We start from the raw sequence: 13,964 nt of genomic DNA on the forward strand, positions 1-13,964 counted from the left end.
TACCTATTTGAATGGTATCAGATTGCCTGAAATCTGGGTCCTAGATGTACTGACTTTAGGAGGTCTTAGTGCTCCACATAAGTGGACTAGAAATTATATTTGGCATCCTGAGTCCTTAGACACAAAACAACAGTGTGCCTGTTGCCAGCACATTTTACAGTGCACTCTGTAGTTAGTGCTGAAGGAATTTCTTGTTGACTCTGTTGCTGCAGAGGCTGGGTGGTGCCTTGGAAACAGGGTAGGCAATGGCTCAGTGTGTTTATAGGTTTTTCAAAGAAAATGAAGTTGAGCTCCTTTGTGTTATGAGCTGTTTCTTTTACCTCCTACTTATCCAGGGTTTAACCAAATGTGTTTTAACCAGAGACCATCTTGGGAAACAGTTTGAACCCCAACTGGAATTTATCATTTAAAAGCCAAGTGAGAGGAAGAACAGGGATGTCAGCAAATAAAATTAAAAATAGGGTTTTACAGTTTAAGAAAATTAAAACCTAAACAACATCTGAAAGTTTTGGCTCTTTTGTCAACTTGTGTTCTGAGCCCAAGTCAGGGAGCCTGTTTCAAGAGCGGGGACTCTCCTCCCTCTGCCCATTTACTACTCCATGTTCAGCAGAAGGCCAGAGGGGTCGCAAACAGATGGGGTCATGGAACTGTGCCCAAACCAACAAAGGGACGAGCAGGACCAACTTCACTCAGAAGTCACAGAGCAGGCCTTGGTTCTGCCAGGGGACATGAGGGAGTGAATTGATCATTACAGTCATTGACAGAATCGCCCGCCCTTGTGCTTGTCTCTTAGTCTCTTGTGCTTGTGAGACTGTGATCAAGCTGGCTTCCATGCTGGCACTTAGCACCATCAAGCCCGCATTCCTCCCTCTGCTGTCTCTGCCTGCAGCCGACACATGTCGGACCAGTCCCTTGGTGGTGTTGGAGGAGGAGGACACACATTGTACCTTCTCCAAACAAGTAGGTCTGGTAACATTATTGGACTTCTCAGATTCCTATGGATAGTAAGGGCAAAGTCAACTTTTAAAAATCTGCTTTAAACTTTAATGACTATTTTTCATGAATTCTCTCTAGTGAGTGAGCTTTCAGAAAGTCTCATTTAATGGTAAATAGAAGTTTTGGAATATGACAAGTCATTCCTATTTCAAGTTTCCCCTTTTTTCCTCTTTTTAAAATTCAGAGACAACATTATATCTTGTAGTTAAATAGGACAACTTTGTTTATAACGTAGCCCCTTTGAGGGGAGAACGAAGGAGAGGAAGTTCATTGCTTCAAATCAGAATGGGACAGATCTGCGTGGTTTGGACTTTGGCAATTGCTTAACTTCCTCAAATTTCATTTTTCTCGGTCCGTGAAAAGGGGACAATAAGTTACGTGCAACGTTTGTGTGAGGGCTCAGTGAAAAGATCGAGCACAGATCCCAGCCCACAGTAACGACTCCATACCTCCATGTTTTCCTTTAATCCATAGTTCCGTCAATTTTTCACCAACTGTAAATGTCACTTTGCAAAATAGTTATTTTTAATATGCTTAATGTAGTAAAAACAGCCCATATTTAAAATCCTAATATTCAGTTTCACGTTGTATAATTGCACAAAATTAATTTTACTGAGTGAGCCTTTTATGTTTTCAGTTAATAAAAGTCCATGTTTAGTGCCTGTGAGTCCTGTGAGTCTCTTTAACTGTGTTATGGGAAATTTTGCAGGATTTCCAGAAATTATGAATGTCACTGGAAATTTCTACTTCTCGTTATTTAGTGCACAGTTCCTTGAGATCTATAATTCAGTAGGTGACGGGGAGGGTTTTCAGATCACACCATCTGGGGAGGCCTTGTAAATGCTTGTGGAGCAAACCACTGTTGCAGCTGCATTGCCAAGAAAGACGTCCTGCAGTCACGCTGTCCTCGTGTTTTAGAGTTTTAAAAAGCTAACAGCATTTTCAGCTTCTCTAACAACTCCTATTGTTCAAACTACTTTAAAAAAACAACAACAAAAAAAAAAAACCTGTAGTTATTCTAGCATAACTGACCTTTATTGCAAATTGCCTCGTTTTATCCTAAAGAGCCCACTGTTTGTGGGAACAATTCTCAGGACTCCCATTGTCCTTGGGAAGTAATGAGCTCTCGTACTTCTCAGTGTTTAACTTTGGGGGGTGGTTATGCATGGCCTGTCAGATGATTAGATTACTGCCCTCATTGTTAGCAATTCTTGTCCTTAAACAGGCAAGGAAAACAGAAGACATACCATGTGGAATCTAGACACACACATTTATGTAGATACACACTTACCCACTGTGACTTACACCCAAAGGTACCCATTTTAAAAACAGATTCAAAAGGGAAACTTCATTGTCCCTGAGTTCCTCCAACAGATATTTGCAGGCACCTCCTGTGCGCCAGGCACAAGGAATGCTCAGTGGAAGAGAAGCGCGTATCCCATCCTGACTGCTCGGTTTCCCGTGTCCCCCAAACCCAAGGCCACCATGAGTGCCAGTTTCTTTTGCTTCCCTTCAGAGATACTCTCTGCATAAAAGGAATATATTTGTGTGTGTACCTCACTATTTTTTTTAATCCAAGTGATAGCACAAGCACACTATACATCTCACATCTTGGAGAATATTCTAGATGGATCTAGCTCACCCGTCTTTCTTACTGTTGCATGGCATTACATTGGATGGTTGGAGGGTTATTTTATGATGTCCCTATTGCTGGACATATTTAAGTAATTTCTAGGGTTTACTTTTCTTCCTTTTGGGGAACTTGTCCTCTTTCTCCTGCCTTATATTTCTTCTAATGAATCACTGCATTCTGTGTCGCTCCATCATTAATGATTCTGGAATAAGGGACATATCACCACCTTCATGGACACCCTCACCCTTGTCCACGCTTCCTGATAGATCCAGGCCCACATGCTGAGTTTACATTTATCTAGTAAGGTCCTATATTTCACCCGACAGATTTCTTATGATTACCCTGTAATTGTTGCTCACGAAGACAACTGATCAACAGTTCTACTCCCGGGTCTACTTCTTTGAACTGCAGCAGACTAGAGAGTTGGCTCTGTCTGGGAGACATCGTACATGGCACCTCGGACTGTTGTTTCAGGCTGCCTGGGCTGCTCACTGCTCAGTGTTCTCCCACGCTGGGGCAGCCAGGGACCCCAAAGGCTTCCCTCTGCTCCCAGATCACAGCCGGCCTCCTTTTCCTTTGAATGGCCTTGTTCTTCCTGTGTGATTTTATTTCCACCGTAATGTAGAAACTTTTGAAGATCAATCAAAGCACATTAACTTTAAATGCATCATAATTAGCTCGCTCCTTTTTTGGATGGCTCTCTAAAGTATATCTAGTTTCATTTCTGGAAACCTTCACTGTCAGAAGCTTGCTTTCTTATACTTGGTCATAAAAAATAGGAAGCCCCTTCCCAACTTAAATCTTTAGAGCCTTTGAAGTGACCTTGACCACAGGTTGTTGCTTCAGCTGTACCTTCTGGTCTTTGTTATTTCTGCTCTTCTTCACGTTGACATAACCATTCTCTGCCTTTGAGGTTCAGTTTTTCCATTTCCAGTTGTTTTTTTCCCTCTTCAGTTCCCACTTTACTCTTCTGTGGATGTCCTTTTTCAAAAAGAAAAGAAAAAAAAAGAAAAACAGTTTCTTCTTCAGAGCTTGCTTGTTGCTCTGTGTTATCTTGTACCCAAGCAGCATAATTTACTTTTCTCTCTTCCTCCCTCAGATGGTTAATCAGCAGGCCTCACCAATCCCCTTTGTATTAAAGGGTTTTATCGTGATGCTAACCCAGTTTCATATTCTGGCAGTGAAATTAAGTTGAAAAAAAAAATTTTCTGGAAATAGATCCTCTCCTCTTAATTTTGAAAATCTGGAAAAGTTAAAGTTTACTTTTAAACTGTGACCCCCTTTCTTTTTTTTTAAAGACGGTTTTTTAAGCTGAATCTATAAAGTCTTTATTTCAGCCATGAGTCACTTAATTGTCACTTACAACTTCAACAGGTAATTACAATTATGACATTTCTGCCACATACCCAACACTGTCCTAGATCCTGGAGACATAGATAGACTCTGCCTTAAAGAAGTCCACTTCTGTGAGAGAAGGCAGTGGCCCATAATGTAGTCCAGGAGATGGAGCCAATGTGCTCGAGAAAATTACAACAGGAAAGGACGTGGGGAGTTCAGAATGGGGGTAGTTTCAATTAAGGTAGTCAGAGAAGGCTCACCAGGAAAAAGCCATTTGACCAGACTTGAAGGAAATGCTGCAGCAAATACGGGGATTTATGTGGGGTTGAAGGGGCTTCCTGGCAGTGAGCAGAGCAAATGCAAAGGCTAAGGAAGCAGATATGTGGCACCTGGAAGGAACAGCAAAGAGGCCACCATGGCTGGAGGGTAGTAAACAGAGGAAGTCAGTCAGAGAGGTTCCCATGCCATAAGGCCTTCACGCCATGGCAAGGACTTTGGCTCAGGCTCTGAGATGAAGAGCCATTGGACAGTTTTTAGCAAAGGAGTGAGGTAATATGTCTTATTCTGTGATGTAGTATTGTCACATGTTATTCAAGAGGATTTATGACTGATGAAGAACAGAGTAGCCTTTCTTCCACTTCTTCTGTGCTTAGTCAGTTGCAAGTATGAAGCAGATCTGAACGACCCCATGTTTTCTCTCCTCTTCCTCCCTCTTCAATTTGTTGTGTAGATGCCAAGACCATTATTATCACTAATGTTGGGGTTCCCTCGGAGGGGTGGAGGCGACCGGACCAGCCGGAGGCCCCTTCCCGGGGCTGAGCGGGATGGCGAGTGTCGCGAACCCGGACGCACCAACGGACGACACCAGGCTCGGGGGATCTGTCGAAGCAGGATCTCACTTTATTGTGCGGGGGCACACCTTATATAGAGCAGTAGAAGGGAAGTGAGGACAGAGGGGGAAGAGCCAATAAGATTATGCCAAGTAGCAGTTGCTGGGTAAGGCGTGTCGGGCGAGAGGAGGAAATGCCATAGGTTTCAGGAACCGAAACTGTGAAATTGGCGCCTTGTTGGCCGGAAGAGACGGCAAGCTGGCGCCATCTTTATTCTGGGCCGCACCCTGTGGAGGCACCTCTACTTATGTGCCTTACATTTCCCCCTTTTGTTTTTGTAGGCATGACTTCTGTCTTAGGTTGCCAGTGACAAGACAACAGGCTTACCCGTCATTGAGGGTCATACAGCGTAGGTATGTCCTCTGTCTTAGGTTGCTCTGTGTCTTTCATTGGTCTTACCTGTCACTGAATATCACGCTGCTACGAGGGGCATCTCTTTTAAGGCCCGTCTTAGGTCGCTCCAACCGGTATGGAGTCTTACCCGTCATTGGCCAAAAGAGATTAGTGATATATCTCTTCATCGCCGGTGGCCAGCCTTTGGTAATGTACTTGAACGCTCGTAAGCTGAATGGCTTCCATCCTCTTTTGTATAAATTGAGTTAGCTTATTGATAAAGCAGGGGCCAAAGGAAATTACAAGGAGCAGAATTAAGAGGGGGCCCAGAAGAGGAGCGAGGTATGGGAGGAGGCCACCAAAGCTGGTCCCGAATGGACTGTTCCACATCTCGCGACGCCTCTTTTCCAGGTCTTCTTGTAGTTTTCTAATTTTATCTTGAACTATGCCTGATTTGTTGGCATAGAAGCAGCATTCCTCCTGCAAAAACAAGCAGATGCCTCCCTTTTCGGCAGTTAAAAGATCAAGACCCCTGCGGTTTTGGAGTACTACAGCGGCTAAGGAGTCTAATTGTTCCTGGAGGTTTAAGATGGTTCCCGCTATTGTTTGGAGATCATCAATCATTTGTTGGGAGAGTGTTTTATAAAAATGGAGAGAGGTGCCCAAACCGGCCGACCCAGTGGCTACCCCGGCAGTGATGCCGAGCCCCAATAAGAGAGGGATGGCGGGATTGGCTCGAGCATTTCTCTCTGCAATTTGTTGGCATTCCTCCTTGTATAGGGCTGTCCACCTTATATATAAGGCCCCTGGAAGAACGGCCCTAGCTAGCGACCGCCAGTACTACATTGGTGAGATCTCTGGGGGTGGTGTATTCTTCCCCTACTCCCCCTCTTTTTATTTTTTGTAATGTGGTCTTGAAGGTTAAGTGGGCTCTCTCCACTATTCAGCAGGCTTAAAAGCTCAGCTGCTGTACATGGGGCATGGGCCAGACCTCGGAGGATGGTTTCTGTCCATGGGGCATTGGGCCCGTCCTCTAATACTGCCTTTTTGAGCTCCTTAAGGTCCCCAGGTTCCCATGGGTACCAAGGAGCCGGACGGTTGCTTCCTGGGTTAACGTTTACGGGGAAAAGAGAGCAGCTGGAAGGCTCAGGGGAGGTATGCTCCGGGGTGGGGGGGGGGGGCAATAAGGAGGCGGAGGAGTGGGCGCTGACGGTTGAATAAAGGGGTTAGTGGAAGGGGGGCGCGCAGGAGGGCCTTCAGCCCGAGATTTGGGTTGGAGATCCGGGGGCCAAGGAGCTGCATCAAAGGGATCTAGCGAGGGATAGAGCCTCTTTGGTTTAACAGGGGGGTCTCCAGTGGTGTTTGAGACGGTGGAGGCGGGCTCCTTTGAGGGATGGTGGGATTCATTTGGGGCAGCTGCTTCCGGAGGGTCCTTAGTGGCCTCAGGTTGTGTGGGGAGAGGAGTTTGGGATCTAGAGGGGCAGGATGTCTCCTTTGACCCCTTGGGAGGTCGGGGAGGAAAGCAACTTTTTAATGCTGCAAGGGTAGGGTATGTACCCAGGGGGGGGACTTCACCCCTGTTGACATGGTCTTTGCGAACTAATTGTTTGATACGGTCCCAGGTGTCCCAGTCAAAGAGATTACTTTCAGGCAGCCAAGGGGCGGCTTTAATAAGGGTTTCCCATGTTTTGAGAGCCTGGGAGTTGGTGAGGGAAAGACCGCGGCTCTTCAGAAGGAAGCGTAGGGATTCTAAGGAAGGGTCATTTTTAGAAGAGGACTGCCCCATAGCTTATGGGGGTACACTCACCCGTAGACTGATTGGCCCGTCAGCGAGAAGAGCGAGGTTCCTCACACGGGGCACCAGTTGTTGGGCTACCCGCCGAGGGGAGGAGGCGCCCGGGCCAGCCCGAGGCCTCTCCTTGGGGCTGAGCGGGATGGCGAGTGTCGCAAACCTGGAACGCACCCACAGAAGACACCGGGCTCGGGGGATCTGTCGAAGCAGGATCTCACTTTATTGTGCGGGGGCACACCTTATATAGAGCAGTAGAAAGGAAGTGAGGACAGAGGGGGAAGAGCCAATAAGATTATGCCAAGTAGCAGTTGCTGGGTAAGGTGTGTCGGGCGAGAGGAGGAAGTGCCATAGGTTTCAGGAACCGAAACTGTGAAATTGGCGCCTTGTTGGCCGGAAGAGACGGCAAGCCGGCGCCATCTTTATTCTGGGCCGCACCCTGTGGAGGCACCTCTAGTTATGTGCCTTACACACTAACGTAATTATTTAATAAGCCTTGTCTTTAAGCAAACAAGAGCTTTCAATAACATTAAGCTTTTTGTAAATTCAATCCTGATTTATCATATTTCTTTACAACTTATTTCTGTACTTTTTCCACAAACATGAGAAGATAAGGCTTAAAATGAAAGACATTTAAATTTAAAAGCCATAAATATAGAACCAGAAAATAAATCAAAGTATTCAGGAAGAAGCCAATGTGGCAGACCCATTTGGGAGACTGTTGTGAGGTGATCGGCTTGTTTATTTACCCATGAACTTTATGGAAACAAAGCTGAGAAGGATCTCAGCAGATCACACAGTTATCCCAACCTGAGTTTTTCCAGACCATCGTGCTTCTCTTTTTCTTCTTACTCTAATGCAAGCTGCCACATGAAATGTGTTTTTAACATACTTTTTCATCACCAGAGAGTGATTACTTTCTAAAACAAGTTGGTCAGTATACATTTCACCCTTATTCCTACTGCGCTACTTAAATGTGAGGAGTGTCATTTTTGCCAAAAGAAACAGCTTTCTGCTAAAATTGTTAGTTTTGGTAACTGTAGACATTAAAATCTAGGCCTATTTTAAAAAAAAAAAATTTAAGATTTTATTTATGTATTTGACAGAGAGAGAGATATCACAAACAGGCAGAGAGGTAGGGGAAGCAGGCTCCCCGCTGAGCAGAGAGCCCGATGAGGGGCTCCATCCCAGGACCCTGGGATCAGGGCTAGAGCCAAAGGCAGAGGCTTTAACCCACTGAGCCACCCAGGTGCCCCAACAATGTTTTAATTATCAGTTTCTGAAGGCAGAGATTGTGTCGTTCATCTTTGTGTCTTTGGTATCCCCCAATCTGCCCTTGGAATCTTCATCCACAACTTCGAAATCTCAAAAGCACAGAAAACAAAATCTTATCAATAGCTGGGAAGCAAAACTTGTTCAGAGGCAAAACCTGAACCGAGTGAGACTATTTTAAAAATCTTCAGTTGTCCCAGGGTTTTGTGAATACTCATCTGTTTTACTACAGAAGTGGCAAGAGGTTTAATTTGGGTGCTCTGCAGACCCTACTGGGTGTTTCCATAACATTTGGTTTGTGCATCTTATTACTTCCCTAAAATTTAAGTGTAAGTCACAGAATACATCTGGCCCCAAAGGTTTCAGAAAGGGGATGTGGGCCTGTCATAGCCAGTCCCTAGGGTGGCGTGGGTACCCCATAAGCGTGAGTGGGAGTGAAGTTTGGCTAACGTGAGGCACCTAGGAAAGGGGAGCTTTTCCACAGCCAGGCCTGATGACCTTGAGGTCTTGGGGGAATAAAAAAAAGATGATTCAGTTCTTAGAAGCGGTGCATTGAAATGTAGCGTTAATATTCTCTTGGCTTATAAGTTGTAATTAGTCTTCCATTAACCTAATAAATCCCAGGAGTAGGAAGTGTTATTGTTAAAATTTAGAAGTATTCCTATTAGTGTCCCAGCAGGTACTTTTTATGTGATTCATGTATTTTTTTATGTTGTCTCCATATCTTATCATTTTGTATCATTTTGTTTTCCTTCAACATTTTTTAAGGTGTCACATCAGCCTTTTTCATGCTGGTGATTTAATTGCAAAAGCACACATAAACAGTTTGAAAGGTGTGAGAAGAAATTCACAAGTCACCTGGGGAACAGCAACAAAGCTAGCATTCAGTCAGGAATTCCTCTGCTGTGCAAACAGCCCACTGCCAGTGGGTCAAATGGTGTGTCCTGAAAGTGAGAGAGAAGCAAGCTTGATGTAAGACACGTTTGTTTCACACTGAAGATGGGGTGAAATAGGGATAGGGGAGATAGGGAAATATGGATATGAATTAAACATAAGCTTTCCTTTCTCAAAGCTTAATAAGGAGAATAAGACGTGTCCATAAAATAAATGAAATACACAACAGAACATTCCAGAGGAGAGTCTTCATGGCTCGGGAGGTCAGGAACGAGAACTAGGTACATAGAGAAGGTGAACTTATGGAATACAGTTTGGGAAAGACAGAGGCCAGCTCTTGAGAAGCTCTGTGTTGAGTAGTAGGGATATACAAAGAGATAAATTATCATGGAAAGTGGTCAATGGTATCCTGGGGGCTTTGGAACCACAGCAGAGACTAATCAGCCCCTGGGAAGGTGTGTAAGAGTTGATTTTAGGTCTGGGTCTTGAGAAACACAGGAGTTTGCCCAGAAGGGTCACGGTGGGTCTGAGAGCTTAATGCAGGTAAATAAACTCTCCACAGGAGGACAGCGACACTAGGGTGACTTTTTATATTGTACTGTCATTGCAGGCGAATCACACATCTCTTCCGGACCGATTCAGAGTGGGAAAGGTTTACAGAATAAAAGTCAGTTTAGGACCATTGCACCAAAAATCGTGCCCAAGGTCCTAACATCCAGAGTGCTATCGTGCCATTCCCCATCACTCTCTGATCAGGTGAATCCAGGACCCTCCATCAACGCCAAGCCACTGGGAGTACCTGCCCAGAATTATGCCCTGATGCAGGTTGCTGGACAGGAAGGGACGTTTTCTCTCGTTGCTCTGCCACACGTTGCCTCAGCTCAGTCAATCCAGAAGCCCAGATTACCGCTGCCTGAAAACATTAAACTGCCTATTCCTCGATACCAACCTCCAAGAAGTAACAAAGGATCAAGAAAGAAACCCATTCAGAGCTCCTCTGAGACTGGTACTGGCATACCTCCTGCCCAAACCCATGCGTCCCCCTCCCCGCTTGACCATCCTGAACCCCCGCACAAAGCTGGTCTGTTGGAACAAGTGACGTCACGAGACCAAGCCCCAGCCGGCATTAGCACAGCGGCACCAACCGACCAAGGTGGCCCCGGGGACTCTCCACCTCTAATGACCAGTGACCATGGAGATACGAGCCCTCCTGCCACCCCACCATCGTCAACACCAGAGGAGCTCTCTGGCAAGCAGGATCTCGCAAAGCCTTCAGGCAAAGCTAACTTGGTGACCAAGAAAACCTGCAGTAAGCCTTCTTCCATTGCTGGTGAAAAGCTTAAAGAACAAGTTGATCTTGCAAAAGCCATGACCATTTTATCACCCGCTGTTTTTGGCAACACGGTTCAGCTGATCTCTCCAGTCCCCAGAGGTAAACTGCCAATCCTCCCCTATGCCCGGGTGAAAACAGCGGAGGTGTGCAAAGGTCCGTCGGATATTAACACAGCAAACAGTTCTCTGTCCGGACTCAGGGCCGTCTGTGATCAGACAGCTTCCATCACGGAGGGCTTTCATGCAGCCACCAAAACAGTTGGCAAGGCACCTGCTCCACAGTCGTCAAAGCAGAATCCCTTTGAGAGCACTTTTTGTCCCGCCACCAGACTGGATCTAGGCCACAAAGCCAAACTGAACAGTGGGGCAGCGAAGAGAAGAGTACGGAAACGGAAGGTATCAGAGGAAATGTTGGCATTTCAGGGGAAAAGGAGAAAGTGTCTCATGAATAAGTGTAAAGATAGTAAAGAAAGAGTGAAACCCGATCCCCAGGAATCCAGGGACCAAAAACCCGGGGCTCTGAAGAAATACCGCAGCATTATGCCAAAGCCGGTGATCATGGTGCCTGCCCTGGCTCCCCTGGCTTCTCCGGCAGGCGTGCTTCAGCCCCATGCCCCCAGCAGCCTGGGACAGGACGTTTTGTTCAGTAATCCACTCACTCCTAAGTACCTAGGCTGGAAGCAGGACGGTGGCACGTCCCCAAAGCCCAACTCCACCCTGCGGAATGGCTTCCCCAGCCGCAAGAAGCCCTGGCACAGGTGTCACGTGTGCGACCACCACTTCCAGTTCAAGCAGCACCTCCGAGACCACATGAACACACACACCAACAGACGGCCATACAGCTGTCGCCTGTGCCGCAAGGCGTACGTGCGCTCGGGCAGCCTGAGCGCACACATGAGGCTCCAGCACGGCGAGAACCGTCTGAAGAAACTCATGTGCTGTGAGTTCTGCGCCAAGGTGTTCGGTCACGTCAGAGTCTACTTCGGCCACCTGAAAGATGTGCACCGGGTGGTCATCAGCACGGAGCCCTCCCCCGGAGAGAGGCAGCCGGGGGACTCGCCGAGGAACAGAGGCCTGGGTGCGCGAGGAACCGAGGGATCCGAGGAGAGGTGAGTGACCCTCAGATGCAGGCATGGAGCGGGGGAGGGGGCTCGGTTTGGGTTTGGAGAACAGAGCGGGATTTCACATTCAGAAAGGTGACTTCATAAAAACATCCCCCAGATTAAGATCTCGACAGGGAGCTGCCTCTTCCTTCTTGTTCTGTAAAGAATGGTCTCATCTCTCTTGGGTTTGCGAGCAGTGCGGTGGCCCATTACGCTCGCCCCGGAGGGCAGGGCGCACGTGCCAGGTCGGGCTCTGCCGGCGACAGCAGAGTGAGGGAGGATTTTGGCCTCTGAGACAGGAATCCGTAAGGTGCTGCCTGTTGTTCCTGGTGCTTTCTGCACACTAATTTTCCCCAAACCTGTGGCCACAGAATTTACATCTAAACATTGTCCTTTGCCCCGGAATACAATCTGACCCATGGTGGGGACTCCACATGCCCCACGCTGACCACAGCCTCAGGTGCCCAGACCCAGCTCGCGACGTTGGCCCAGTTTTTCCTGTCAGGCCTGATTAACGTTTCCCGTGTCACACTGCTGTCCTGTGCAGGTCCTGGCTCTGGGCTTTAGGAACCAGCAGTAAGCCATGGAGTTCCACAGTCTGGCCTCAGGGCTGCGAGCAGTGGCTACACCAGGTGATCCCCCTCCGTTTGCCCACTTTCCACCGGGTGACGGGGGGAGTTTCACTGAAATCCATTCTCATTGCACCTGGAAAATTAAACATTTTCTAACCTTAGATGCTCTGCCCCTCATCATTCTTAATTGTCCTAATTGTTCCAGATACTTTCTATCCAGTTGTGTCTTCCTCCGTTACATTTGTTAGAATCTTCCATCTGGCCTGTTTCTTCCCGCCTTTTCTATAGTTTCTCTGCTTTTCTTCGGGCATTCCTGTCCACTTGGGGACATCTGGGCCTTCCACTGATGCACATAGAGGACTCCCTCACGAAACCCCGCCTTCTTCATAGTCTTCTATGCTACAATTTGATTTTTAGGTAAAATGTCCAAACTGCTTTGCACACTCAAGGTTAGTGAGGAAGGGCAACAGTATGGCTGAACCAACGGGGTCCCTGCCAGGCTTCACTTGATGCTACCTGCCTCTTGAGTCAATGACACCTCATTGGTCACCAAAGAGCCATTAGCCCCTCTGGGAGAGAGAGACAGGATAGGAAACACCCCCTCCTTCCGTGGACGCTGGGAGCTTGAGAACCAGGTGGCCCCAAGCAGGAGTGACGGCCGGTATTCCCCCCGGCCTCTGCTTCCTGGGTGCTGTTCCCCCATTCCTGGAACTTCTCCTCAGCGGGCGTGTTCTGGATCCCCGAAGGTGAGCGTCTGAGAGGAAAAGCTCCAGGGGTGCTTTTCGTGAAATCTTCTCTTGGCTATTTTTCCCCCTTTCCAGGGAAAACAAGTCAAGCCTGGAAGAGGACCTCCTCCTTACCCAGGCAGATGAAGTCAAGTTACAGATCAAATGTGGCCGCTGTCAGATCACTGCCCAGTCTTTCGCCGACATCAAGTTTCACTTACTTTACGCCCACGGAGAGGAAATTCAGGGCCGGCTGCAAGAGGAGATCCTACCAGGAAGCAGAGGCACTCCGGAGGAGCTGATGAAATACGCTGCTCCCTTCTGGAAACAGCATCCTGAGAGAAGAAAGCTGCTTCACAAGCACAGTCCCCCTGAGGAGGAGTTCCCCGCACTTCCCAAACTGAAACGGCAGCTCTGCCTTTATCCCCAGAAGGATATGGAAATCCTCAGAAAGGCTGAAGGAGCCCAGGCAGGACCCAGCGAGGCAGGTGTGGCCCCCTGGGCCCCTGCGGGTCCCAACCCCCACGTCCCCCTGCTTCGGTCCCACTCAGGCTTGAACTGCATCCTGTGCACACAGACATTGCCAAGGAAGGAAGAACTCCTCCTGCATTGGGAGCAGCAGCACAATTGTGAGAACCCTTCCAAGCTGTGGACCATCTTACACACACTCTGCCCCCAGGGAGTGATCGGACTTTCCGACAAACCTGAACAATGAAATACTGGGGTGGGAAAGGGGGTTAACGAGAGTGTTGCTCACTGGCTTTCTCTTTCTCTCAAAGCTTTGTGTTCCTAGGGTGGTGCTTCATTATAAAAGTCAAACAAGTTAGGATTAGCATGAATGAGTACAAGTGATTTTGTACATAGTTTTATTTTCTTATGAAATAAGTAAATATATATATGTATGTATATATATATATATATATTTATATATACACACACATACACATGCACACAAACCCTTGATGTATATTTTTCTAACTACATTCAGTTTTATCCCAAAATTCTATATACTAACTGTTAATGTCCTAGACTTTATTTGAGAACGAATAAAAAGATGAAAATTTGGAGATTGAAATGTAAAAGATGA

General features: G+C 47.1%; 1 protein-coding gene across 15 annotated transcripts in view; it reads left to right on the plus strand.

Moving 5' to 3' along the window:
• Positions 1-13,959, plus strand: part of ZNF438 (zinc finger protein 438) — a 195,209-nt gene extending 181,250 nt beyond the window's left edge. For all 15 annotated transcript variants that reach the window (XM_082740795.1, XM_082740799.1, XM_082740805.1 and 12 more), the window contains 2 exons: positions 9,756-11,586; positions 12,974-13,959. In XM_082740795.1, coding sequence (XP_082596921.1) covers positions 9,965-11,586; positions 12,974-13,592 — 2,241 coding nt within the window. In that variant the 5' untranslated portion in view covers positions 9,756-9,964 and the 3' untranslated portion in view covers positions 13,593-13,959. The remainder of the gene's footprint in view (positions 1-9,755; positions 11,587-12,973) is intronic.
• Positions 13,960-13,964: the final 5 nt, after the last annotated feature.

The sequence above is a fragment of the Mustela nivalis genome (assembly GCF_964662115.1).
Source record: "Mustela nivalis genome assembly, chromosome: 7".
Classification (NCBI taxonomy): domain Eukaryota; kingdom Metazoa; phylum Chordata; class Mammalia; order Carnivora; family Mustelidae; genus Mustela; species Mustela nivalis.